Source organism: Dryas octopetala, chromosome 7 (genome assembly GCF_963921425.1).
Source record: "Dryas octopetala chromosome 7, drDryOcto1.1, whole genome shotgun sequence".
NCBI lineage: Eukaryota > Viridiplantae > Streptophyta > Magnoliopsida > Rosales > Rosaceae > Dryas > Dryas octopetala.
The window spans coordinates 3376570-3402789 of record NC_141372.1 but is presented as its reverse complement, the minus strand read 5'-3'; the positions used below and the strand labels follow the sequence as shown (position 1 = coordinate 3402789).

The 26220-nt window shown below is 38.0% G+C and overlaps 6 protein-coding genes across 10 annotated transcripts; 2 read left to right on the top strand and 4 right to left on the bottom strand.

The window, feature by feature from the left end:
• Positions 1-8: 8 nt before the first annotated feature.
• Positions 9-2335, top strand: CBL10 (calcineurin B-like protein 10). Of its 2 annotated transcripts, none has more exons than XM_086251440.1 (9): positions 9-226; positions 322-493; positions 631-713; positions 805-864; positions 1014-1122; positions 1228-1280; positions 1406-1486; positions 1592-1622; positions 1880-2335. In XM_086251440.1, the coding sequence occupies exons 1-9, from the start codon at positions 215-217 to the stop codon at positions 1969-1971; spliced, it is 693 nt and encodes a 230-aa protein (XP_086107566.1). In that variant the 5' UTR covers positions 9-214; the 3' UTR covers positions 1972-2335. The 2 variants fall into 2 exon arrangements, with proteins under 2 accessions (XP_086107566.1, XP_086107565.1); XM_086251439.1 differs by having other exon boundaries at positions 1592-1704.
• A 4247-nt stretch (positions 2336-6582) lies between these two features.
• On the bottom strand, positions 6583-11764 carry LOC147278564 (glutamate receptor 2.8-like). Of its 4 annotated transcripts, none has more exons than XM_086249848.1 (6): positions 10605-11764; positions 9815-9912; positions 8579-9745; positions 8131-8446; positions 7587-7993; positions 6583-7486 (listed from the first exon to the last, which is right to left on the bottom strand). In XM_086249848.1, the coding sequence occupies exons 1-6, from the start codon at positions 10903-10905 to the stop codon at positions 6890-6892; spliced, it is 2886 nt and encodes a 961-aa protein (XP_086105974.1). In that variant the 5' UTR covers positions 10906-11764; the 3' UTR covers positions 6583-6889. The 4 variants fall into 4 exon arrangements, with proteins under 4 accessions (XP_086105974.1, XP_086105973.1, XP_086105972.1 ...); XM_086249847.1 differs by having other exon boundaries at positions 6584-7486; positions 8579-9912; positions 10605-11535; positions 11631-11701; XM_086249846.1 differs by having other exon boundaries at positions 6584-7486; positions 8579-9912.
• A 77-nt stretch (positions 11765-11841) lies between these two features.
• On the top strand, positions 11842-14218 carry LOC147278563 (rhomboid family protein). The gene is made up of 6 exons (XM_086249851.1): positions 11842-12055; positions 12643-12713; positions 12797-12858; positions 12967-13443; positions 13518-13608; positions 13825-14218. Exons 1-6 carry the CDS (start codon positions 11914-11916, stop codon positions 13909-13911), a joined length of 930 nt encoding a protein of 309 aa, XP_086105977.1. The 5' UTR covers positions 11842-11913; the 3' UTR covers positions 13912-14218.
• Positions 14219-14398: 180 nt separating this feature from the next.
• RTE1 (protein REVERSION-TO-ETHYLENE SENSITIVITY-like protein (DUF778)) lies at positions 14399-16544 on the bottom strand. The gene is made up of 3 exons (XM_086251398.1): positions 16157-16544; positions 15259-15688; positions 14399-15012 (listed from the first exon to the last, which is right to left on the bottom strand). The coding sequence occupies exons 2-3, from the start codon at positions 15568-15570 to the stop codon at positions 14590-14592; spliced, it is 735 nt and encodes a 244-aa protein (XP_086107524.1). The 5' UTR covers positions 15571-15688; positions 16157-16544; the 3' UTR covers positions 14399-14589.
• A 1129-nt stretch (positions 16545-17673) lies between these two features.
• LOC147278561 (YCF36, putative (DUF1230)) lies at positions 17674-19482 on the bottom strand. Its single transcript, XM_086249604.1, has 4 exons — positions 18849-19482; positions 18701-18729; positions 18455-18511; positions 17674-18057 (listed from the first exon to the last, which is right to left on the bottom strand). Exons 1-4 carry the CDS (start codon positions 19336-19338, stop codon positions 17857-17859), a joined length of 777 nt encoding a protein of 258 aa, XP_086105730.1. The 5' UTR covers positions 19339-19482; the 3' UTR covers positions 17674-17856.
• A 48-nt stretch (positions 19483-19530) lies between these two features.
• LOC147278560 (Protein kinase superfamily protein) lies at positions 19531-25370 on the bottom strand. The gene is made up of 13 exons (XM_086249603.1): positions 24729-25370; positions 23883-24323; positions 23568-23671; positions 22172-23271; positions 22059-22099; positions 21671-21739; positions 21453-21553; positions 21068-21146; positions 20884-20982; positions 20652-20720; positions 20454-20503; positions 20199-20375; positions 19531-20097 (listed from the first exon to the last, which is right to left on the bottom strand). The coding sequence occupies exons 1-13, from the start codon at positions 25167-25169 to the stop codon at positions 19995-19997; spliced, it is 2874 nt and encodes a 957-aa protein (XP_086105729.1). The 5' UTR covers positions 25170-25370; the 3' UTR covers positions 19531-19994.
• Between the last annotated feature and the right edge of the window lie 850 nt (positions 25371-26220).

The following is a 26220-nucleotide window of genomic DNA, read 5'->3' as shown; positions in this document are numbered from 1 at the left end:
CGCAAATTCGCAATCGCGTCCCTTCTTCTCCCTCTGTCTCACCAAATGTGTACTCCACGCCATTGCCAAAACAGTGAGAGAGAACCCTCACGAACCTCTTTGGCACAGACACGCAGAGGAGCGCCATATTTCATTGAGAAACACAAACCAAACACACCCTCGTAATACAAACAAGCAGAGTTTCTCTCATGAGGTGTTGTGTTTGCATACAACAATGGATTTCTCGGTAAATCCTCAAATTTTTTCGCTTTTTTTTATTAATTTTTTTTTTGGATCTTCTTCCTATTGTTTGTTGCTTGTTTTGGGTTTGGTTTTGAGCAGAGATCGAGCTCTTTAACAGTGGGCGAGCGGATCTGCGGGGCGTTTATACCATGTATAGCGATAATAGAGGCGTTGGTCTTGGCTGTCACCGATTGCTTCAGCTACCGTCCTCGACCAACCAAACGCCGTTACGCTTCGGAAGATATGAGTCGCCTTGCCGACGAAACCAGATGTAAGCAAATCAATTCGGAATATTAACAAAACTATGCAAAAGTTGGAATTTTGAATTATAAGTTAAATTAGCTTAAATGGGGATTTTGAATTGTGGGTTGTGTTACTTACTTGCTTGTATCAACTTGCATGGTGCAGTTACTGTGAATGAACTGGAGGCATTGTATGAGCTGTTTAAGAAGTTGAGTAGTTCAATTATCGATGACGGGTCGATTCACAAGGTGGGTCAAATTACTTAAAGAGGTTTTTTTTTTATTTTGGATACTTGCATTGTTATGATAGTTTGGATGTTGCTGAATGTTTGTGTTGTAGGAAGAGCTTCAATTAGCACTATTCAGAACTCTCCATGGAGAAAATCTTTTTCTGGACCGGGTAAATGAATCAGAACAACTTATATCTTATGAATGGTTATGCGGAGCTCTACTAATTACTGCATATATGAAGTGAATTGTAGTATATATATATATATATATATGCACTTCTCCTATTTATTCAATTTGATTTTGATTTTGATTTCGTAGGTTTTTGATCTCTTTGATGAAAGGAAAAATGGTGTCATTGAATTTGATGAGTTTGTTCATGCACTCAATGTGTTTCATCCCTATGCCCCTATAGAGGAAAAAATTGATTGTAAGTGTTACTGTTACAACTTACAAGAGGCAGTGTGATGTATTGATTTATACAAATGCAGGTCATATATCTTTCTTATTTATATTTCCTGTTTATTATTTGCAGTTGCATTTAGGCTGTATGATCTGAGACAAACTGGGTTCATTGAGCGAGAAGAAGTGAGTGTACTATTCTGGAATGTCTAAGTCTCCAAGGCAATAGACGTTTTGTTGGGTAGTTAACCGGATGCCTTGCATGAATGCTTAGTACTTTTTAATCTAAGTGGCCTCTGTATGTGTTTCAGGTTAAGCAAATGGTGATTGCCCTAATGATGGAGTCTGACATGAAATTGTCAGATGATCTTGTTGAGGCTATCATTGATAAGGTAAGGACTAAGTAGCTGTGTAGGTCTGAATTTTATTTACCAGCCGGGTGTGGTCATCATCTTCTGGAGAATTTAATACTCACGGAATCTTTAATTGTGTTGCAGACGTTTGCTGATGCCGATGCTGACAAAGATGGTAAGATTAATAAAGAAGAATGGAAGGCATTTGTGGTTCGGCATCCATCCCTTTTGAAAAACATGACTCTTCCTTATTTGAAGTATGTAACTTGTCTGTGTCTTTAGAGCTCATTATGCAATCTGCAAGCATCCAATCTCCTTTATTTGAACCTATACATACATCCTTAACTTTTCATACCTATACATGCATCCTTAACTTTTCATGATACTGAATATTGAAAATTACTGACCTGCCTTGTCAACCACTTCCTCTAGGGACATCACCACAGTGTTTCCAAGTTTCATTATTTACACCGAAGTTGAAGACTGATCAGAATTTGAAGCCTTTTCCTGTAGAGGATCTTTGAAGGAGAATTCCAAAGCTTGAGTGTCTTGCAGAGCCACCTTCAATCAGCAGAAGGTTTTTTTCCTTTTAAAATTGTTCTATGGCAAGTCTCATGCGCAGCATTTGCTCAATATGGCAAAGCATCTGAGTGTAGGCAAGGCTGGGAGCCTGGGATGGCTGTATCACCAGATTCATTAAAGCACTACCAAGTTATCTCGATCAATTGAATGCCTTTGTTGTACAGTGAGAGAGTACTCATTTTTGTACAGAGTTTGGTGTAGTTTATAGTTTACAAATATGGTGCTTCTTGTCAGTAGATTCATTTAGTTTAGCATTACTGTTTAATTAATTAAAGTATGTAAGAACTAAGAAGTCATTGTCTTTTTTTTTTTTTTGAGTTAATTATACTTACACTTCCTGAGGTTTATCGTCTTTTCACATACACCTCCTGATGTTTCAATAATTATACATACATCCCCTGAGGTTTTAAAACTGTTGCATATCCCCTACAAAAAATAAATAAATAAAAAAGAAAATATTTGTATTCAGGTTGGATCTTACACCTTGAATAATCTTATTAGGCTATTTAATCCTTTAGCATGTTTTTTTCATAATTTTTCATCATTTTCGTCCCACTATAAGAAGTTATATGTAACAGTATTAAAACCTTAAGGGGTGTATGTATAATTATTGAAACCCCAGAGGATGTATGTGAAAAGTCAATAAACCTCAGGGGGTGTAAGTATAATTAATTCTTCTTTTTTCTGTTTTTTTTTTTTTTTCCTCTTTACTAGGCAACGGGAGCAGATTGAGGACGAAGGAGGCCTTGAGGCCCATGACCTCCCCGTTTACTTTATAGTGCTTTATCTTCCTGCATTTATTATTTTGTTTCTGAAATATTTTGCTAGGAAGGTGTGGATTACAGAGAGTATGGTTTATAAACTTTATGTTTTCTTATTGATGGTTTAAGTGATATTAATAATTAAGATTAAAATCTTAAAAATCTATAGAGAACCTATTTACAGGGGTGAGTTGCAGAATAAGACGCACTTCAATATGTTCATAATATAAAGAGAGTGATACCATTTTCTATTGACTTTTGTAATATAATTACTGTAGTATACATAAAAACATACAGAAATAAAGCATAAGACCAATCCAAGTATATACAAGCATTAATAACATGAGTAGTTGAGTACACTGGTGGGACCAATCCTCAATACAAAAGAATTATTTACATCAGTTTTACCAATATAATTAAAACATTGTGTGGGACCATATGTGTCTCCCTGGGGCTAATTCAATCTAAGGAATTAAATTTTGAGAATTTTAAAAATATAAAAATTTCAAAATAATTTTGATTTCATTGAAAATTTAGATTAAAACAAGGGAGTTTTAGAGTCCAGTCTATTTTATGAGTTTTTGTTAGACTAAGAACAGTAGTGATTTATGATTTTTAATTAAATTCTTTTATTTTTCTAGTTTGACGACTTTTTGTTAGGTTTTAACTCCGAAATTTTGAGATGTAGTCTCTACAAAACACACTTTACACACTAGGAGGGGAAATATCCTTCAAATCGGGAAAGGAGAATTTTTTTATAAATTTTAAAACAGCTCCGATCTCTGTCTAAAAACTGTTTTTGTAAAAAACCTAAATCTAATTATCTATTAAAAGAATTGAAACTTTTAACAAAATTTTGATTCGGTAATATTTTGAAATCTCAAAAAAATTGAAACGAGGAAACTTTCGAAATTTAATTTCATGATCTAATCTAAACCATATTATTGTGAAACTAAGTCAATGGCTTTCTTGGGCAATCTAATGAGTTCTGGGTATATCTTCACTTGGGAAGTGAACTCAATAGCATATTCAATCCCTTGGGTTGCCTGACCATTGGGATTCAAATCACTATGCTCAGTAGAAGGTGTTCCCAGCTCTTCAGAAACAGCGTGTGATTCAATGTGATTTGAATAGATTGAGGGCCTTGGGGTTCAACCGCACGTAAACCATGAACATTATCTAGACTTGTCTTCTAAAAAGAATGCCGACTGAGGTCTTTTGGGTCTTATACTCTTAATATGACACAAATTCTTCTCCAAAATGAGGTTTTTAGATCAAAGCACGTCAAGGTGTGCCTATGCTCAAAGAGGAACATAGTTGCACATATGAGAAGAGCTAATGACGAAGCAACCCCTGCAAGCTATGAAGGCGTAGCGTACGTAGGACTTTCGAAGAGCCCGCGCTGTTGGGGTTTGAACAGATTGCTTTTTTTCTTGAACCACTTGTCCTCGATAAACTTTCATTTGAGCTCCCTCGTGCACATAAGTGATACCTTTGAAACATCATGTGTGAGAAGTACGTGAACCTTTTTGGAAGACCTGCAAATCACCAAAATAAGAAGAACCCATATGAGAATATGAAACCAGACCACGAAACCAATGAATATGAAAAAACAACCACTTGTTACCCAAAGGTCCCAGGTCAAAGGCTTCAAGAACACCCAAGTGTTTTTAGAATTGTTGTTGTGTTTTATAGGCACAATCATTGATATCCCAGATCCTGTGTATGGCATTGTAAAGTCAACATACAAGGATCTGTTTGCTCTAATGGTGATATCTCCAACTGCAGCATCATTCTTAATTCTGTCAAGTAAAGATGTCAATGTTATGAATGACAGAAGAATTTGAGGAACTAAAATAGTTTGTCATCCCATTTGCCATTATCCAAACATAGCCTTCACGGCTTCACTCATCATTCCAAGCTCTTGTGCCTTGGCAAAAAACCGAGAGCCAAGAGAAGGCATCATGTGCACGTACTATGAAGACCCTGGTTTGAATTGGAAGAATGACACTCCAGTAGGGGATACGAGCACCAACCGCTTGCAAAGCAGTAGTCAGGTAAGGTATTACTCCCTCCCCGAACTCGTTGTCAACGCTGATGGGCACTGCTTCACTCCAACTAAATGCTTGGATTATGGCACTTATGGCTCTCACTTGAGATTTGTCATTCTGTGCAATTCGAAAAAAACATGAACTCCTATGGGAAGGGCTTGTTGCTGAAAATGAGGCTATGGGCACCTCAGCTTTAGCTCCAAGATCAAGTACAAAGTTGGCTTGCATTGATGATTCATTGATTCCGGCCCTATGATAACTTGCACTTCAACATTGTTTAACAAGTCTAGAGCTGTTTCAAAGGTGAAATTTTGAATTAAATTAAACACTACTGCAATTTTAATAATAATTGAGAAGGAATCAAATTCTACAAAAACCGAAATCCAAAATTTTATTATGAGACAGTGTCACAGTAGCGTTAGTAAAAATTTCGTTCAGTTCTCTTGTATCCATGGTCTGGAATTTCCATAATATCCTCGAAAATTTCACAAGGAATATATGATTTTGTTGTTGTTGTTGTTGATTTTAAAGATTAAACAAAATATGACCCTTAACTAACAGATGATAAAAACGCAATTGATAATTCATAAACATTTGGGCGAAGCAAAAAACAAAACATGAAAAAGAGAAAAGAGAAGGGAAGAAGTTTTCTCTTCACCGCTAGACAGAGGAGGGAGGAAGTTTCCTCTAACCGCTGACTTCTGAGGAGGAGATACGAAGAACTAAGCTTCCTCCTCATTGTCATTACTAATTAGAAAACAAGCTTGCATGGTTCTCTTTTGAATATAAGAAAGAAATATAAAAAAAACAGTATTTTAGACTGGAAGTGCCCAACTGGGTTATTATAATGACAGAGGTGGTGCATACAGTGAGTCAATGGCAGAGTATTGCCCTAGCTACATCGCTTTCTCTTGGCCCTAAAGCGTCAAGATCAGTAACAGCTCAGCATTATAGGATATGAATTCAATGAACCCTCTTCACTGAATCAACTTTAATGACAAAACTAATAAGCCCAATACAACATGTAATATGCACTAGTGTTTAAGAATATTCATAGTAAAGCAAATAACTTCATATTCAATATTCACTTCATAATACAGTATGAAAAGCTGAGATGACAACCACATCGAAGCTTGAACCAAAACTGGGTTACTCAAAACGCTACTAATGCTATCCTCCATATTCATTATTCAATATGCAAGTATACACATTAGCTAAAGATATGGGCTTTGGGAGGGTGGTCTTTGAGATAGACTCAAAGGTGGTGTTTGAGAGTGAAAGAGTTGTGGGATTCGAGAGATGCAGAGAAATCTTCCTCATTTCTGATGGAGCAAACCTTTTTCATTAGTACGGGCAACAGGGGCAGAGTAAGGACCAAAGTGGCTTAGAGGCGCATGACCTCCCTTTAAATTTATAGTGCTTCTTCTGTTGAAAATATGCCTGCGACATCGTTTATCTCTGTTTATTATTTTCTTTATGTAAATTTTGCTGGGAAGTGTGGATGGTTTATGTCAATGTTTAATTAAGATTAAAATCTGAAAAATCTAGAGGGAAACTGTTATTGTCATAATGTTTAACGTATTGTAGTAATTCTAGCACATCTTTGATATATCAAAGGACAAAACTATTTGTACTAAATTATACTACCCTAATACCTGATCACGAAATGAAAGGAAGCAAGAAAAGCTTAAGAATCAAACAAACAAAGAAAGCTTGAAGAAAAGGCTCTGTAATCAATTGATCAAAAGTTACAGCAAAAGAGCAATACACAAAGCTTTATACCGTAAAAACCAACTAAACAGCATTCTAACCAACTGATTTCTTCTAACAAGAATAAGCCACATGTCACACTTCTATTGGTCATGACTAACTAATTCTTTTAAACAATTAGAACTAGTAGGATCTTAACACCTGTATCCTCAACAATAACACCCATTCAAAAAAAAAAAAGGTGAGACCTGCTTATATTGGTGGATTGAAATCCACCTCTATATTATCTACCATTTCTCTAACTTAAAATTAAACGATCAATAGCTTCCTTGAGCAATCTAATTAGTTCTCGGTCTCTCCTCACTTGGGGAAGTCAATTCAATAACATATTCAACCTCTTGGGTTGCTTGACCATTGGGATTCAAATCACTATGATCAGCTGAAGGTGCTCCCAGCTCTTCAAAAGCAATGCGTGGTTCAATGTGATTTGAATAGCTTGATGACCTAGGGGGGTAGTTGGTGTTTGGTGAGGATTCAACCCCACATATCCCATGAACACTATCTTGCGGTCTGCTCTTCTTAAAAGTATGCGAACTGAGGTCTTTTTGGTCATATTCTCTTAATATGACACCAATTCTTCTCCAAAATGAGGTTTTTGGATCAAGGGTCATCAAGGTGTGCCTATGCTCACAGAAGAACATAGCTGCAAATATGAGGAGAGCTAATGTTGAAGCAACCCCAGCAATGAGGAAGAGGCCCAAAAAGCTATCAAGGCTTAGGGTAAGACTGTTGGAAGAGTCCATGGTGTTGGGGTTTGAACAGCTTTCTTTTTCCTTGAACCACTTGTCCTCGATAGTCCTCATATTATCTCCCTCGTGCAGACTAGTGATCGCCTTTGAAACATCCCGTGTGAGAAGTGACCCTTTTGGGAAGACCTGCAAGTCACCCAGAAAAAATCCCACATGAGAAAACATGTAGGCTGAGGTCGAGAAAGCCAAAGAGACAGAGAAAGAGAGAAACAGAAAATGAACTTACGAAGGCAAAACCATCAGCTTTAAATGTTGGCTCAATCATGGTATAGTTTGAGCAGTAAGTTGCAAGAAAAAGTTTCATGTAGGGAGTTTCATCAAAAGCGGCAGAAATGCCATGATTTGCAGTCCCGTTTTGAAAAAGTTCATCCAGTTCTTCAGCGGTATGATAGGCCTTAAGTTTTTCCTCTTGAAATCCTATTTGTTTCAGAATCCCAAGAACAAAAGAACCTATTTGGTAGCCAACATTGTCCCCATTCTTCATGAGCAGGTTTACATCAGTAACGGTCGGTTGGAGCTGTTGAACTGTTAAAAATGATGTTAAACTGGCAGTATAACTTTGAGTCAGTATGAGGACGACAAAGCACCATATGATCACTACAAACCTAGCCAAGTTGCTCACTATGCGCTCCCCTATAAAAAAAAATTGAAAAGAAAAACAAATGGCAGCAATCAGTCATAGAATATGTAAAATAAAGCTGAATTCACCATTTGGGATTTACATTTTAAGGTGTTACATATAAATGGAATTTAACATAAAGGCAACTTACTGTGTGCGAAAATCATGGTTGAGAAGGAGAACCAAAAGCTTGTGCCAATTTGGTGATGTGGAGGCCCTCGAAAGTCTTCGTTTATCCTATGTTCAAGTACCCAGACCACAAAACCAATGAATATGAAAAAACAGCCGCTTGTTACCCAAAGTCCCCAGGTCCATGGCTTCAAGAACACCCATGTGTTTTTAGCATAAATGTGGTGTTTGATAGGCACAACCATTGATATCCCAGATTCTGTGTATGGCAATGTAAAGTCAACATACAAGGATCTATTTCCTCTAATGGTTATATCTCCAACTGCAGCATCATAGTTCTGTCAAGTAAAATGGCTGATGTTTCAGTGAAGAAATTGGATAATTTAGCTAGAATAAATGTGAATTCAGGAAAAAAAAAAAAAGTGATGTAATAGGGGAAAGAAAAAAGAAAGCTTAAAATAAGAGTTTACCCCAATAGACACTTGATTGACCAAATCATTGTAACTGCCAGCACTCTCACCATCAGGTTTTGCAAAGGGATAAAACTCGTAAGGAACAGGGTATTGTAATGCTTGTATTACAGCGTTAAAGACGTCTATGCAATATCCAGTGACATTAGTTGTGTTAGTCCTATGATCAGGTGTTAGATCTACAAATCCTTTAAAGCCTTCCTTCACCGGGACTAGAATTTTTAATTTTCTCCCATTAATAGGAATCTGCCAACCCTTTGGAGTTGAGGTGGTGTCTCCGGGCCATATAATAGGTCCAAGGCTGGCATTAGAAATAGAATATCTGTTTGCGTTTTTTGAATTTAAGCTTCTTGCAAATCCATTTTGGGGTGTCCAATATCCAATCCCTCTTTCCCCATTATCGTTCACATTAACTACCTGAAAAGTTGATGATTGTAGCTGCCCATTAATAAGAGTGAAATCTCCTGAAAGGCCTCTGAATCTTGTACCTGATAGTTCTCGTAAAAGTTCAGGACCACTTTGTGAGACCCTTAATCTTTCTAAATCAGTGGAACTACCAGATATATTGTTCATCTTCTGGAAGCTGTAGTTTGCAGTACTCTCGACCTTCTCAACTGCCATGGCTAGTGCCCAAGCAGCATCATAAGCCCACAGTCCAAAAACATCCAATTCAACATTAAGGATAGTTGGATTGTCATGTTGGAATTTCCTTTTCCATCTAGCTCCAAAGTTTTCAAGCTCTTTTGTTTTGGGAATGTAAGTCTTCAAACACAACACCCCTTGCATGTTATGAATGACAGAAGAATTTGAGGAACTAAAAAAGTTAGTCATCCCATTTGTCATTATCCAAACATAGCCTTTATCCATCATTCCAATCTCTGTTGCCTTGGCAAAAAGCCGAGAGCCAAGAGAAGGCAACAAGTGCACTATGAAGACTCTGGTTTGCATTGTCATCAACTTGTAAAGCTCTGCGAGAATTTGGTCATCAGTGGCCATTGGAGGAATGACACTCCAGTAGCGGATGCAAGCACCAACAACTTGCAAAGCTGTAGTCAGGTAAGGTATTACTCCCTCCCCGAACTGGTTGTTAACACTGATGGGCACTGCTTCACTCCAACCAAAGGCTTGGATGATGGCACTTATGGCTTTCACTTGAGATGAGTCATTCTGTGCAATTCGGAAAAAATATGAACCCTGAAGGGAAGGGCTTGTGGATGAAAATGAGATTATGGGTACCTTGGCTTTAGCTCCAAGATCAATTACAAAGTTGGCTTGCATTGATGATTCCAGTCCTATGATGGCTTGCACTTCAACATCGTTTATTAATTCTAGAGCTGTTTCAAAGGTGAAATTTGAAATTAAATTAATTGACTGATCTTTACAGTCCATGAAAGTAGTATTTGATGCATATCAGTATGAAAAAGCTTAATATTATGGCGAGTTTAGAGATTATTTGAAAATTCACACTTTGTAATATATATGGTCCAAGTATATCTTAGGCTGCTCCTATGATCTTGTTATTTTTAGTTATTTATTCTACTCAAATAGATTTTGCACAGGATTATTTAAGTTAAGAAATTAAGAAATGATAGCTATGTATTCTAATCATCCTAGACAACCTGAAGAAGATAAGAAGAAATAATCAGCTATGCATTTGTGAATTACTTCACCCCTTCTTCCAAAAGAAATTTCTTTTTTCTTTTGTTTTGTACACTGTTTGGTTAGTAGTGGAATCCCAAATATGCTAGCATATCATCAAAATTAAACTATTATATGTACAGAAAGCCTAATAAACTGCAACTCCATATTGATTGGCCATGATTCAATAAGTCAGACAGCGAGAAATAAAACACATAGAAAAAGAGGGAAAGCTCAACCCAAGAATAAGCTGGTTTTGAAGTTCAGTTCAACAAGATATGACACCTTTAAAATACCAACTGAAAATCAAAAGGCAATTGATGACTCATAAATATTTGGGTGGAGCAAAAACAAAACATGAAAGAGAGAAGAATGATAGAGAAAGAACCTGCACTAGCTGCAGCAACAACATCTGTCCTGGAGTCCCTTGCGTGTAGGACCAGCCTAGTTTTGTAGTAAGCATGAGAGGCATAGAAGTCAGAGAGGGCCATATTGATGCAGCTCAGTCCCATTTTCCCAAACCAGGTATCCAAGTCGAGAACCACACCCACATTTATTGGGATCGTTGTGTTTTGTGCCACAGACAAGGAAATCCCAGAGAATAAGAAGAAGAGATAAAAAACAGGGTTGGTAGGATTCTTGATCATGTTTGAATATTTCTTGGTATGTTTGGAATTCATGGCATCCATCAAGGAAGAAAAAACTTACTTATATAATGATAGGTATGGAACGGTAGGATTTCAAATGGAAAAGTACTCTACTTCCTTCCCCAGCGGTGAGGAGGAGGAAAGAGGAAGTTTCCTCTTCACCGCTGAGGGAGGAAGGAGGAAGTTTCTCTATTACCACTGGCTGCTGATCAGGAGGGAATAGGAAGAAGTAAGTTTCCTCCTCATTCCTAAGAAAACAAACTTGCATGGTTCTTTTTTGAATATAAGAAAATAACGCAGTATCTTAGATTGGAAGCGCTCAAAGTGAGTCAATGACAGAGTTTCCCGGTTTCCCCCCAGCTACAACCTATGTCGTTTCCTCTTGACGGACTTGACCCAAAGTGTCATTACGCTAAAACTTCAGCATCCTAGCATTTGAATTTCAATGAACCTTCTTCTAGAGCAGAAGACTTTGTCATGAGTTATGACCTACTGAATCTACTTGAATGTCAAAACTAAGTCCAATGCAACATCTAGTATGCAGTAATTGCTTAAGAATATTCATAGAAAATAACTTCATATTCAATATCCATTTCACAATACAGTATGAAAGCTGAGATGACAACCACGCCAAAGCTTGAACCAAACTGGGATACTCAAAACGCCACTATCCTTCATATTCAATATGCAAGCATACAAATTAGCTAGGTACGAGCTTTGAAATGGTGGTCGTTGAAATGGACTCAAAGTGAAAGAGTTGTACTTACCTGATTCTGTTGGGGATCCGAAAAATGCAGAGAAATCTTCCCCGTTTCAGATGGAGCTCCGTTCGAAGAAGGTGTGCTTGCCCCAACTCTACTAAAGAATAAGGCTTTTTGGGACTTTTTTGCTTTTGGTGAGAGAGGGCATCTAGCTTTTGGTGTTGTCACCTCCAAAGCATGCCACGTGCACATTATTCCCATATCAGAAAACCCCACGCTTTACTAAAATCAGAGTCATCTCTGTGTCCCCTTTCTCAGGTCGTTGCAAACCCAGATTACAGAAACAGCAATGGCGGACAAGCCAAGCCGAGCTATGGTTTTGTACGGAGATGGGTTGGCCCGTTTCGTCAACCTATCACACACCCATCTCCACTCTCTCGCTTCCAGAGCTTCCTGCGGCTTCTTGAGCCTCCCCATTGCCCCTACCTCAGGTCTCTCTCTCTCTCTCTCTCTCCCTCTCTCTCTCCTGTTCTGTATGTTTGTCTCTGGTGATTATGCGCTTTGAACAGATACAGTAATTTATTAATAGGAAGGACTCATATACGATTTTAGTAGTAAAGAATCATAGGAGCCTAGGAGGCTTTGGAGTGATCATCATGCTCTCATTTTGTGTTCTGGGGGTCATCAAATGCTGCTCCTAATCATCTATGAATACGCTCTTAATCATATGAGGCTCGGAAATAATGGGTTTTTTCAGCTTAGCTTTTGGTGGTTCGAACTTCATGGAATGAGCTTATTATTCAGTTCCATTCATATCGACCAAGTTTGTAAATTTGCCATATGCTAAGTTAAAATTGCATGTATGCGAGCTGAAATGCAAGTCAATTCTACTTCTTTTTGGTATTTGGGATTAAATTTGCTTTGTTCTTCAGCCTTCCAAAAACTATATTTATCCAGTTAAAAATCTAATTGGCGATACATTGCAATCGAAGTTTCTTTGCACTGATTTTGTTCATATTCATTTTGGCATGCTTTTCCTCCTTCCCAGCATTGGGATTTACTTGAATTTAGATTGCAGAAAGCGAGGATGAGAGAATAGTTAAAGAATTTGCAGTACTTCTGGATGCATATGAAGCTTACCTTGATCAAGTGAGATCCACATACTTCATATTCTTACAAAGTTTAGTTTATAATCATATACACTGAGTAGTTTTTGTCACTTTGTTTCTCAGAGTGGAGGTACCACTGAAGAAGAATGTGGGAAGGAATCGTCCATTAAGACCTTATCAGAAAGGTAATATTACTTTTGGTTTTTGCTCAGTCAGTTGTAATTGACAATGGTAGAAACTATTAATTGTTATCAACTCAATGTTAACTAAGTTGCCTTTTTATAATGCTTCAGGTTCATGGGGATGAAAGCTGCTTTTTTTACAAACAATTCAAGTTTGAAATCTTTTAGTGCCAAACTTGGTTTCAGCGTTTTCCAAATTGATGGACCACCAGCTGAGAGTGTGGCATCTGAGTTGCTGAAGTTGCTTGGATTTCAAGGAGGGAAGACAGTGGAGACGAGCCAGTATGATTTAGTTTTTGTGCATGTTGGGGCCGGTGAGGTGAATGTTGAGAAAGGCAAGGCTATTTCCGATGATGTGGAATATCTCAATGCTCTGGTTGATGCAATAGGGCACATAGCCCAACCAGGATCTGAAATCGGTTCCTGTTTGCACTTGTCTGTTGTTCTGAGCTATGGGAATGTCTCCGAAAAAGATGACCCCAACTTGTCAGTCTTAACTAGAAAAGATGATAGAAACCCCGATCTTTCAAAGTTCTTTCCTCGTCAAAGTTACACCATGAGAGGAGAGAATCCACGGAAGGATGTTAGGTGAGTAAACACTTAGTGGTTTCTTGCACCACTTGAAATGCCTTATAATAACCCCTGCTATCTTTTGTGAATAGGCACCATTTCCCAATGTTAATTGCTCAGTGGCAATATGCTGTGACCCGCAAGGATATGGCAGAGACATTCTCTTTTGAAGATTTCAAAGAGGTACAATTTGAGATTATCAGATATTGAGGTTTCTGCATTTCCATGTTTATTTAACTGATATTACCTGAACCATTAGTTGAAGTTCACTTCATGGCACATGCAGCAGGCAAAGTCTTATGGTCATGTTGACTTCAAATGTGTTTGGGGTTTCACTTGTACTTTCTCTACAATGGCTTAGTGCATTTTTACAAATGAAACTTGTTCTTTTCTATGCAGCACGGCGGAAATCTTGTAATACCGGCAGATAGGTTTCTGCATGAAGTAGCCTTCAAGCTTTGGAAGGCCCCCAAGTATGGAGCATGAGGCAAATTCCTGAAAAGGCCAGTTATACCAGACAGTGCATAATTTTTCTCGGTACTCACTATAAGCACAGAAGATAAACCCGAGGGGCAGAGCTGTCCATTGCTCATCTCATATGCAGTCCTAATGCTTTTCAATGTAATTCTTAACTTTGTCTTGCCCTATCGGACACTAAATGTAATAAGATATTCTGCATGCGACCTCAAACATTGTATATGTTTGGCGCACTCATTTGCCCATAGCGAAAGGGGACACAGCTAATGTTAGTGCTAACGCTTTGATTGAATCTTTTGGTCGTTTTAATTTTTAATGATAGAGCGTCCAGAAATTAGAGAATTTTTGTATCCCCAGCAGTGATGGCACAATCTAATTATTTAAAAAAGCTAGGTTGACTGAACAGTTTTTATGATATCTTTGTAGCTTGGCGGATCTTTAACTCCCTCTCAAGCTTATTTTCCATAACATCAGATGAGGCTCACTTGCAATACATTCTTTTCCATAACCCCAAAAAACCTTAAAATGAACAAGACTACCAAGCTATTAGAACATGTCAAGTGGTTGATCCCTTTTAATGTAACCAAAATCTTTGTACCAGATACTATTAGACAGTCATATAGTAAAACTTAACTGCAATACATCTGCTTCCTCCTTAAAACTGATCCAACACTGTGACAAAAGGAACTAACACTCTAACAAGGTCTTTACACAATAAGTGCCCAGTAGAAACCAAACCAAGAGGAGGAAAGAGAAGGATAGAAGCCCAATCATGAATGGCCACCCAACTATGTAAACACCTAGTGAGAGCACCACTACAAAAGGCAGGAAGGACTTCAAGACTGACATGCCATCAACCCAATGTCCCTTAAGCAGTACCAAGGCTGCCACATTTATCATGTTCCAACTCATTGATCCACCATAGCAGAGCCGATTCAGGCAGTTAGCTACAAATGAGTGGCAGTTGCAAGTGAAGAGGTTGTAGGTTTTGTGTTCAAAGTAGTGCGCACTTGACCGCAGGGCATCATCCCAAGTGACTGCAGTCCCAAACTCTCCATGCTTGTAGCCATGCTTGCAAGTGTGGCTACCCATATTTGGGGCAAAACAACACTGTTTTCACATTTCAGATTCCAGAACAAAATTGTCAAAAGGACCAAATGGTTAGGAAGTCAAAGCTAATTCCTCTTCACAGTAACAAGCAAATAGATGATATGAAATCAAAGCATGATTTGACTACATCTCTAATTGATTGTTACATGTGCATCTGGGGGAAGAGAACTTGAGTGTTTAAACAGAATACATATCAAGTTGAATACTCTGTGCAAATGCAAATGCAAATGCAAAATGACACAGTACCTGTTTTCTATCAAGTTGAAGATATCTGGCTACAGCACCAAATGCAAACTCATCAACATTCACAAAATTGGAACCTGAGAAATCTAAAATGGCTCCATCCTCCCTGCAAATGCCAACATGTCCAATGAAAGGAGCCAACCAAGAGACTACTGGGAGAGGCGTCCAAACTAAACAACAGGGAAACTTGGAATTCTTTGGATCAATCTCACCAAGAGGCCACAACTCATGCTGAATACCCTGTGTAGAGCTCAAATGTTGTTCAATATCATAAGCTTCTTTTAGCTCCATTATAGAACGTCTACCTTGCCGCATATGCTTTGCTCAATCTTTTGTGAAGAAACATCACAGTGTCAAACCACAGCTCCAGACATACTAATTTTGTATCCCAATACAATAAGACTCAGCTCAATCTGCCAGTAAGATAGTCCTTCTGCCATAAATTAAAAATTGGAAGGCATTAGGCACAACAAATTCAAAGAGGGTGTGGGATTATTAAAAATCTAATGAAGCCTCGACTGTTAACATCAATGGTTTGATCTTCACTTCCAGGAAAAAAAAAAATCACTGAAATTACATTGCAGCGCAAAAGCTACCCCAAGTGTTTAAATTTAATTTAAGAAATGAAACATCAGCTTCCAGCAAAACCCAGACAATACCCATATGGGTTTAAGCTGAGAAACACTGAATGACACCAATCATGTTTGATGGCAGGAAATGGATGGCTTAAAGTTCCAATTTTTATGACTTACCAAAGATTATCTTGCTAACCAGACAATACACAGATGGGGTTTTGCATAAAATTTGATAATACATTGAAGGAAAACAAGATCCACACCACACATAATGCATTTGGGTCGACAAAGATTAGAGCTTTGAGAAAGAATTTGATGCTACTGACCTGTAGAGAGTGGTGATAGCTGGGAGGAGGAATATGAAAGCACCTGCAAGGTAAAAGCGGGTGACAAGGAATAAGAAGAAGAAGGTGAAGACTGAAGACTGAAAGAGAAAGAACAAGAAGCAGAGCTTTGGTTGTTATTGTTGGTCTTGTTGCTGTTCATTGTTGTTGAGAAGCAACAACTGGTTGACTATATATTTGGACAGAAAAATCGATGAAATCTTAATTTTGTGGACTCTCTTTGCTTGTTTTGGAACCGAAGCAGGTGAAAAGAGGCAAGGTGCATGAACCTCTGTGAGATTCAGTCCCCCTAGTGGGACCACCACCTTCCTCATTTAATTGTTGTCTATTTTTTTCTTTCTGACACAGATTTGATCATTGTCTTTGGCTCTTTGCCTCCTTGCCATGTTTTGTTTTCCTTTTCCTCTTCTTTTTCGTCCTGCTGAGTTGTAGTTAATACAAACAGTTGGGTTGTAAAAGTTTCGTCCTGCTGAGTTGTAGTTAATACAAACAGTTGGGTTGTAAAAGTTGCAACGTGTAATTTCATTAATCAACGGAGATGCGGTTAAGTGAGTGTAAGTTATAGTCAAATTTTAATAACTCGATTAATTATTAATCATATCACATTGGGATTAATTGTTAATAGTTTGAAGTATTAATCAATCCCATCACATTAAGAAGAAGAGCTACCAATGGAATGATGACATGTAAAGATATTATTGTATTATATATTTATTTTAATACGATATAATATTAATAATATCTATTTATATTATGACACGTTTAATTAATTACACTATGTAACAATGTATCGGTTATACAAAATAATTTTATATTTTTTTAAGTTATAACGATGTAAACAAACTCAAAATTATTTTATTTTGACCTACTTTTTTTTGACAATACGAATGACACAATTTAATGTGAATGACACCATTGGGGGGGGGGGGGGGTGTACAGTATTGACTATTGAGGCTGAAGAGGCATATGGGACCATGGCGCCATGGGATGCTTTATTGGTGGATTCTGAGTTTTTAGCCATTGGGGTTGGCACCGACTCCAGATTACTCATAACTGTCTTCCTTTTCTTTTCATTTTTCAATTTTTATTTTTATATTGAAATGATTCAAAACCTTGCACTATCCTAATCCTAACTTATATTATGCAAGGATTAGGATATGTCAAGTGTTCTTCCAATGCAACAAAAACACATGAGTTTTGTTTAAAAATATAAGGGTAGAAACAATAAGCACGAATTAAAGATTGATTGACACAAAAGTAATCATATTTTATTGGTCAATGATCTCCAAAGGTTAAGGCAATATGCCATTAGATGCATGTGGTGTACCTGTTGGTTTTTATTTTCCCAATAACATTCTTTCTGCCACAGCATCTTTCATTTTGGCTTTAACTAGTAGTTGATTATGCAGCAAGCCACACAAATTGTTCAACTAAGAGTTTGCCTACGAAGGAAAAATATAAGATATTGATCTGAAACATAATTCTAATGGCATATTCCATTAAATGCATGATGTGCACATGAAGGAAATTTATACTATACATTTTGAATTGTTCATCTTTACAATTATACAAATGGAAATTTAAAGTATGTACAGCAAGGGGATTTATATGCTACATGCTTGCATAGACAGTACTATATACTACAGACATACACTGCATTGCAGTTGTTCAGTGACTGAGAATTAGGGAAGACCAGCTTCACCACAAAATGCGTCAGGCTCAAATGATCTTGCAGAATCATCATTGTAAACTCCGGGAATAACCCGATTCCCAGCTTCTTCAACTTGGCCTCCATCAATGTTAATGATGAGAAGAGCACATGCAAATATCGATGCTGCAAGAGTCACCAGTGTAAGCTTTAATCTGCTCAACACAGGCTTCACCTGTTGAAGAAAAATGAGGCATCTGAGTAACTTGAAATGATTGATCACTGTAATCCAACCGTTTCCTGGGTTAGTATTTTCCCAATATATTAACAATGGCTGATAGTGATTGGTGTTAAAAGCATGTGAAAGACTTTAAGAAAGGATGATTGTGAACAGGCCCTTTTGGTGGTTGAATGAAAATTACAAGTTTTGATCTAGATTTTCTTTGACATGGTTCTAGTGTTTACTAGAGAGTTCTCTACCTTTCTTGAACTCAATGACACCACATTCTGAATATTTCTACACAAAGTCAGAGACACATACATGTTCCTTAGTTCATATAATTGGCATAGATATCTGGCACAATATCAATGAAATTACACCGTTTATTCAGCAATTAATATCAATCACTTACAGAAAATGAGCCAAGTAGCCGGTCACGTGCCAAAACTTCAGCAGTTTTCACCCATATCTGCCAAGCAAATTTTAGTGAGGCCTTAACTTTGCAGCTTGCAAAAGCAAAATTTGAACTTCAAAAGGAAATTTCATTGCTAATTCTACAAAGTTAAGGAAAAATGCTGCAACAAAATGTCCACTAAAAAATTAAACAATTAATTAATTCAGCCAAACTAAAAAGCAAGCTAATTAAAAACCCATATACCTGACCATCGTACCATCCAGTCTCTTCATCTGCAACACAAGTAAAAAACAATATTAATGTGTGTTTTGTGACTAAGAAGCTTTGGTTGATTTTCTGAGCAACAAACAATGGATGTAAAACAGAGGAAGAGAGAAAACAGAGGATTTACATTCAACAGTGGCACTGAGCAAGCGATTGCCCACATAGGCCCAACCCAGGTACATCCTCACAACGGCAAGAGTGACCACAAAAAACCCACTTGAAACTGCGTACAAAGACTGCTTCAGCGGCTCCGATTGGGGCCCCAAGGCACCGAACGAGGCTACAGGGAGGCCCACAAAGAGAGCAAAAGAAGCTCCGGTGGCAATCAACCGAGAACAGTACTCCACCAGGTCACCGGAGGCCCACGAAAATGGGAACGAGGTCGACAGGTTCTGGTACTCGTTTATGGGCTGCTGCTCCACTGGAACAGGGCACCCTGTCTCTGCTGGCTTGTTGCTTCCGTTTCTAAACGATGACGACAGGGGTATTTTGGGAATTTCATTTCTACAGCGGTGCTGGTGCTGGTGCTGGTGAAGTCTGGGGTTTGGGGTTGGAGTGATTGGTGAGTGTGAGAGGAAGTTTGGTGTGGAGGGAAAGAACAGAGTTGCAGTGGCCATGGTGGCACTGTGCGATCTCTCTGTAAGTCTTGTCTGTTTCACTTGGTCTCCAGCTCTCTATCTAAATCCAAGTCAGAGATATTTTATTATAAATTTTTTTAAAATCATTTTTGGGGTTATATTTTGGCTGTCAAATTGAGGTTTATTTCAGGGGAACAAGAAAGTCATGTACAAGTGTACAACAAGGATACTGAAACAATACCAGTGCACATAAATTCTCTTTTTTTCATTTTTTTTTTCAAATGTACTTTCTCTTTTCACAATAACATGCAGAGATCATATGTTCACAATTTTCAAATGAGATCTCCACAGTAACAGAATTAAGAATTATTAGTTTCTTTCTTCCTTTCTTTTCAGTTTTTTTTTTTCTTTCTTTTTTTTTCCCTGGAAATTTCTTACATGCACAGATGATACAACCTACTATTACTACTAAAGACTGATCTTCAATGGCACCTCCACTGCCCTTCTGCAGTTTGACTAGGAGGCTATCCACTCTGTTCTGTATAGGTGGTGCTGAGCCCCCACTTTGACTGAGCCAACACTACCAATCCAGCATCCTCTTTTTTCTTTGCATGGAAGAAAAAACTTATGCTGCCCTGGCTCTTCGAGACAAGGAACAACTTCAACAATTATTTTTACAGTGAACGCTTTTTTGGCTATTCGGTCAATTGATTTGTAAAGTTTGATCTTCCAGCAAGCCGGTTAAGACGCCGGAGCCGGACCATGAGCTGCGAGAAAGAAGGCCGTAGATTTGGCTCTCTGCAAAGAAGCAAGGCAGTAGTAATTAAAAGGACTGAACAGTTTAAAGCAACTTCAGTATTTTGACCCCCATTCTTTGCATAATGAAGTCTAGAACTTACGTTTGCCAACAATCACGTATTATCTGGGCAACCACTGGATCAACCTCCTCCGGAATTTCAAGACGCCTATTTTGGAACCCAACAGCTCCAACAACCTGCATCGGGTTCAATCCTTTCCATGGGATACTGCAAGTAGCCAGTTCCCATAAGATCACACCAAAACTGTAAACATCACACCTGCAAGCAAGCAAATCTGTTTGTAATGGAAACCACCAGAGTGTACAATTTCCAAAATGATACCTTCCAGCAACTTACTTCTCATTAGCTGGTTCATTCCTTAAAACTTCCGGTGCCATCCATTCGGGCTGCAGTCCAACAGTATAGAATCAGTATATAAACAAATGGTTACATATTAAGATTTTCTTTTTTTAAAAGATATATGTAAGACTATAGAATGGGATATGAGAGGGTAATCAGTAATTATTTTGAGCATTCACTTTAAACAAGTATTACCGTTCCCGCTGTAGACTTTGAAGACAGAAAAGTATTGTTCTTAGTACGTGACAATCCAAAGTCACAAACCTGCATGGTAATTCAAACAAGATAAACGTTTTAAAAAAAATTCATCAATTCTTCTGCCAGCAATTGATATATCAGTCTATCTAAAATGAAGGCAGCAAAAGTAACTAATAAAGAGCAGTTTCAAGGAAGAACTTAAGCATTAAAGTGTTGGTTTTGAGTTGACCTTCACAACCCAATTCTTATCAACAAGGAGGTTTGGAGACTTTAGATCTCGATGTACAACAGTAGGATGGCAAGTGTGCAGGTAATTCATTCCCTTGGCCTGCAGAAATTTAGGGAGCTTTGATTAACAAATAGAAACGAAACTGGAAAGGAAAAACCAAAAAGAAACAAGAAAAAGTTGTTACCACATCATGAGCCATTCGCATTCGCCTCCTTTCATCAAGTTGAGAATTGGGACGATGCAGTAATCTATACAAGCTGCCCCTGTGTATCCAGTGCATGTTTAAGGAACAAGACTAGAGAATAGGACAGAGCATACAACTAATAGACATGATGGCAACACTTTTTGACGTTAACAGTAGATAAACAGAATATCCGCATGCAAACATGTAGAACAGATTCCCATACATGGGGTAGCAACCACAAAGACACACGAAGATACAAGCCCATGCACATACTCAAGGGTGCATGCATGGAGCCTACGTGTATGTGGGAGTAATCTCTCATGTTGCTGTATCAATTTCAGAATTATAATTAATCTGACAAAGGGAGACTAATAAGGAAATCAACCTGGGAAGAAATTCTGTCAGAATAGAGAAATGGGGAGGGCGAGTAACTGCCCCCATGAAAAGGACAACATTGGGATGTCTGAGTCTTAACATAATTTCCACCTGCATGCGCAAACCAGCAAGAATCGAATTTAATTAATACACAATCAATTAATTTGAACTTTAGGATCATAATAAATCAGCAAAGATGATATACAAAAGTTAAGTCTTGCTGCTTACTTCACATTTAAACTGAATTAATGCATCACCAGAAAAATCTTGATCTAAAAACTTTTTCACAGCTACTTCCTGTAATGCAAAAAGTCAACACGAACAATAAATGATTCTGTAATGAATGAACCATTAGTAGTCATATTTCAGAATTACAATTACAAGTCTCATACCATCAACAACTGACAGTTCTAGTTTAATAAGAAAGCCAATAAGCAATAACGTACCCAATATGATGAAATAAAGGTTTAAAAGCATTTCTAAAATTGTTGCAAATATAAGCATTTTTGTGATCTAAGAGTGACCATAATATTACATGTTAAGATAATTATAAAGCTCCATGTGTAACCAAAACAAGGAATGAGATGAATAATCATTTAGTGGAGAGAGTGCTTACAGTGCCATTCCAATCTGCATGATATACCTCACCATATGAACCTACAAGACAAGAAATCATGTGAGCCTGTTTCTAAAATATATATCAAATTTACGCAGCCCACAGGTGCTTACCAATGCCGATGCGCTCACCAATCTGCAGATCCTCCCATAGAATTTCCCACTCCGCAACTTCTCCCAGCTCTGGGTACTTCTCATAGTGACTATCACAACTAGTACACAGGCCACTATGAATTGTTCCCATTGATTTAACAGCAGATTCTTTGCCCAATTCAATGTTATCACAATTTGTTCCAGAGAGCACAGGACGTTCATAAATTTGCTGCTCATAAAAAGCTTCTGAATTCATTCTAAGGGGATTAACAAGAACAGGATCTGAATTTATAGAACCTATCTGGGTTGTTTCACTAGTTCCACCAGAAACGACTATAAATCCCTCATCAACATTATCAGAAGGATGAGAAAACTTGTCAGTGATGGCATTTGTCTCCAATTCATTTCGTTGCTCTGCTAAGTCCACAACAGATTGTTTTAGCAAGTTATCAATATTGACATAGCTCACCGCAGGAGCAGGTAGAGTGGATTGCTCATTGCTTGATAATAACTTAACCAGATAATTCTGAACCCCATCATCTACAAGTTTCTCATTTGCTTGGATCTGTTCAAGCAATTTATCTTCATCCAGATATTGAGGATTCATATCTGAAAATAAATCTGGAGGAGGTGTTGCACCACTCTCCAACAAGACAGCATGTAGTTTCTGTGCAAATTCTGGGTTCTTTGCTGCACTGATGACATATTTTGATACATTTTTTACTTTCCTTTTCTGCGCAGATGTGGCTTTTCCAGATGTGCCCAATGAACTTTCACATGAACTACGAAGTGATCTTAGAGGAGTCCCGAACTCACTTTTAAAATCCTCAAATGTCCCAAATTGATTTTCTTCAACAATGCTTCTTTGATCATCTTTTGTTTGAACACCTATATATGATGCTTCTTCTGATGTTGAGCTGCCAACTCTGTCAACTCCAACAAGATCGGGTTCCACCGTTGACATTCCAGTTCCCTCAGCTTGCACCAAACATATATCTTTGGGCATTTCTGCAGCATCTGCAAAGCTCCTTATGGCAAAGAAAGAATTTGGGAGCTGACTAGTGGGTACCTCAGCAGGAATTAGCGTTCCAGGAGCACCCATCAGATCAATAATATATTCACTGCACAGAGGGAACATACCCATTACTCATCAATAATAGTTCCAGGACATCTTAATTAGATGGAAAATGTGAATGAAATTCTAGAAGCAAAGCAGAAAACAAAGAGCACGCGCCTTTAATTCTAATATCCTCACTTAAACATGATAGTAAACCCCGACAACATAAAATTAGATGGGCATCTAAAACAAAAAGAACAGCAGATAATATATGGAAATGATAGATTTGCATTTGCAGTGGATCAAAGTTATCAGAAAATTATGCATAAACAGAGAAATTTTAGAGTCAGAGGCCATTACCTTCCATTATCAAGTTTAATCAAGTTTACAGCTCCATCATCAGTACCAGTGTAGTAGCTACCTTTAACCAGCATACATGGAAGATTTATCCTATCAGCTAGTACCTAGAACCAGAGATATAGAACAATTAACTACAGCAAAAATTTCTTCAAAAGGAGAAGAAAATCTTCATAAATTTTTCCATCCCAAAAGGTAATGAACATTTTTGCCAATGGAAATGGCAATATGATGATAGTCGGGTTTTGAGAAACACAATCAAAAATTTTTCTCTATAATTCAGTTTGACAATTAAGGTAAGTTAAAAACTGTGACAACCTTAAAGAGCAAGGCCCTGTGGCGTGAAAGTCCAACATCAATTAGTCCGAGGGGAAGAATGATAGTGTTCTTCGAACTCCGTAACTCATACCTCCTCGTTTTCCACCTTGTCAAAATTTCATCAGCATCGCCAACTGGACCCCCCATTCTTTCAACAACAATATCTGCAATGTTCTGAATCAAGCCACTTAAGAGTAAACCATGTTGAGAAATCCGTGACTCTAGAGATACAGCATATGCTCTTTTCTCAAGTTGTTGCAGTTCAGGATCAACCAATCGGTTAACTAATATGACATCGTAATCAACATTATCTGAAACAGATACGGCTTGAAGATCCACCAACACTGGCATCTTCCCTTGTCTAAATGAATTTGAGGTAATTCCATACACATCATAAAATCCATCAACCACTTTCTCATTATAATCTACAACATTATGGCTCTGCAAGTTATAGCTAATAGAAATTAGTTAAGAACTTAATTTCACAACAATTGACAATATTAGAGAACTGGACATATCAAATTCAAATAATTCATTACATAAACATGCAACACACATGCATACCCACACACACACAAACTAAAATTATATAAATAGTAGATACCTGAAACTAGCAGAATGGTTCAATCAAAAAATTGTTAAAAGAAAATGGCACAGTAAGCAGTGCAAAGCAGTCCAATTCGAAACCAGAGATGAAATGCAAATGACGATACTGTACAAGCATAGCAAAAAAGACCCAAATTTCACAAACAAAAAAACCTAATCCACTCCAATTGGCACAGATTAAGTCGTTAAAATGCAACAAAAATCCCTAACCCTGAAAATTGTTTTATTCGAAAAACATACCCAATAGCGAAGCGAGAGCATCTGAAAGGGGGCTTGAGTGTCGGTGGCAGAAGCCGCGGAGCAGCCGAGGCTAATCCGCTTGGCGGCGTCGATCTGAGCAGACTCGGGGTCGTCGCGCGCATCGGGATCCGAGGAAACGCTAATCGCTAGGGCCAGCTGGACCTGAAACTCCTCCTCCAAGAAATTGAAATCCACGCCCCCACCGCCACCGCTACCGCTACCGCCGTCCCCAGACGCCCGATCACTCGCCGATTCGACGGCCGCGATTCTCCCCATTGTAGCCGAACCCGAAGACGACCCCGACGCCGGAGAAGAAGCAGCGGGCGGGTTGAGATTAGCGCTCGGACTCGTCACGGGTCGGGTCTCGGCGGCAAGTCTTTGGTGCTCATTGAGACCACCACCGATGTGGAGCTTTCTTAGTAGGTGCTTCATCTTCGACATCGATCATCAATGAAATCTCTATTCTTTCTCTCTCTTAAGCTTTCTCTGTCTACTGGATTAAAACTACGCCCACTAGAAACAAAGCAGATTCGCTTAACCTGCGCACCCTTCTTCGTCAAGCTACCACCACTTAGAGAAAGAAAGAGAGAGAAAATTAAATTAACTGCTCACCCCTTCTCATTCCCTCCAACACGCTCTATAAAACACCCATAAGCAAATAAACAATTTCTCTCTCAACTCAACCCCAAGTCAAGGACTCCCCACTACCGTTCTCCTACCCTCATCCACACTTCCTTCCTATGGACTTCACCTAATCTTGACTGTTGAGTATGTATGATGCATTTTTAGTGCAAAAATGTTAGATATCCAACGGTTGGGATTGTGATGATGATGATGATGGTGTTATGGCCGCTAATGACCAAAATGTCATTGCCCTTCACTCTTATCTCATTTTCAATGTTCAATTAGTGATGTAATAAGTATTTACTTTTTGCGTATTGTGTTGATATTTTATTTATGATATAAATTTCATGCAATCGTAAACAGATTGTGAGTTTGATAATTGTCATGACAATCGAAATGACAATTTGATAGTTGTCATGACAATCAGTTTGAGAATTCGAACAGTTGAAAGTATGTATGATGCATTTTTAGTATTTAAATGTTAGATATCCAACATTTGAGATTGTGATGATGATGACGGTGGTGGTGTTATGGCTTGCTATGACAAAAATGTCATTGCCTTCGATAAGTGGACTTTGCTCTATCTAATTTATAATGCGATGATGAAATTTATGATCATTTACTTTATGTGTGTTGTGCTAATATCGTATTTATGATGTAGATATTATGCAATTATAACTGGATTATGAATTCGACAGTAGATATGACAATTTGTGTTAGTGGGTCGTGTTTGTATTAAATACTAGTCAATCATAACTCAACACTTTTATAATCGTGTTGTGTTTGGGTTGATCCATATATCTAGTGAACTAAAAACTTAAACATAATTTCCTTTATTTTTTTTATTTTTTGTAACTTAGGGTGTCAT

Excerpts from the sequence above, each read along its gene's own strand:
- CBL10 (XM_086251439.1), top strand. Across the intron at positions 1,281-1,405 it reads GGTTCATTGAGCGAGAAGAA|GTTAAGCAAATGGTGATTGC; the intron begins GTGAGTGTACTA and ends TATGTGTTTCAG. Across the intron at positions 1,487-1,591 it reads TTGAGGCTATCATTGATAAG|ACGTTTGCTGATGCCGATGC; the intron begins GTAAGGACTAAG and ends ATTGTGTTGCAG.
- LOC147278564 (XM_086249846.1), bottom strand. The coding sequence starts at position 10,905 with ATGGATGCCATGAATTCCAAACATACCAAGAAATATTCAAACATGATC. Across the intron at positions 8,447-8,578 it reads TCAATCAAGTGTCTATTGGG|AACTATGATGCTGCAGTTGG; the intron begins GTAAACTCTTAT and ends TTTACTTGACAG. Across the intron at positions 7,487-7,586 it reads AAGCTGATGGTTTTGCCTTC|GTCTTCCCAAAAGGGTCACT; the intron begins GTAAGTTCATTT and ends GGTGACTTGCAG.
- LOC147278563 (XM_086249851.1), top strand. The coding sequence starts at position 11,914 with ATGGCGGACAAGCCAAGCCGAGCTATGGTTTTGTACGGAGATGGGTTG. Across the intron at positions 12,056-12,642 it reads CCCCATTGCCCCTACCTCAG|AAAGCGAGGATGAGAGAATA; the intron begins GTCTCTCTCTCT and ends TTTAGATTGCAG. Across the intron at positions 13,609-13,824 it reads CTTTTGAAGATTTCAAAGAG|CACGGCGGAAATCTTGTAAT; the intron begins GTACAATTTGAG and ends TTTTCTATGCAG.
- RTE1 (XM_086251398.1), bottom strand. The coding sequence starts at position 15,570 with ATGCGGCAAGGTAGACGTTCTATAATGGAGCTAAAAGAAGCTTATGAT. Across the intron at positions 15,013-15,258 it reads TTCAACTTGATAGAAAACAG|TGTTGTTTTGCCCCAAATAT; the intron begins GTACTGTGTCAT and ends ATGTGAAAACAG.
- LOC147278561 (XM_086249604.1), bottom strand. The coding sequence starts at position 19,338 with ATGGCCACTGCAACTCTGTTCTTTCCCTCCACACCAAACTTCCTCTCA. Across the intron at positions 18,730-18,848 it reads GCTCAGTGCCACTGTTGAAT|ATGAAGAGACTGGATGGTAC; the intron begins GTAAATCCTCTG and ends CTTGTGTTGCAG. Across the intron at positions 18,058-18,454 it reads GGCTACTTGGCTCATTTTCT|GTGAAGCCTGTGTTGAGCAG; the intron begins GTAAGTGATTGA and ends TTTCTTCAACAG.
- LOC147278560 (XM_086249603.1), bottom strand. The coding sequence starts at position 25,169 with ATGTCGAAGATGAAGCACCTACTAAGAAAGCTCCACATCGGTGGTGGT. Across the intron at positions 22,100-22,171 it reads TGGTGAGCGCATCGGCATTG|GTTCATATGGTGAGGTATAT; the intron begins GTAAGCACCTGT and ends CTTGTCTTGTAG. Across the intron at positions 20,983-21,067 it reads TGCGAATGGCTCATGATGTG|GCCAAGGGAATGAATTACCT; the intron begins GTAACAACTTTT and ends AAATTTCTGCAG.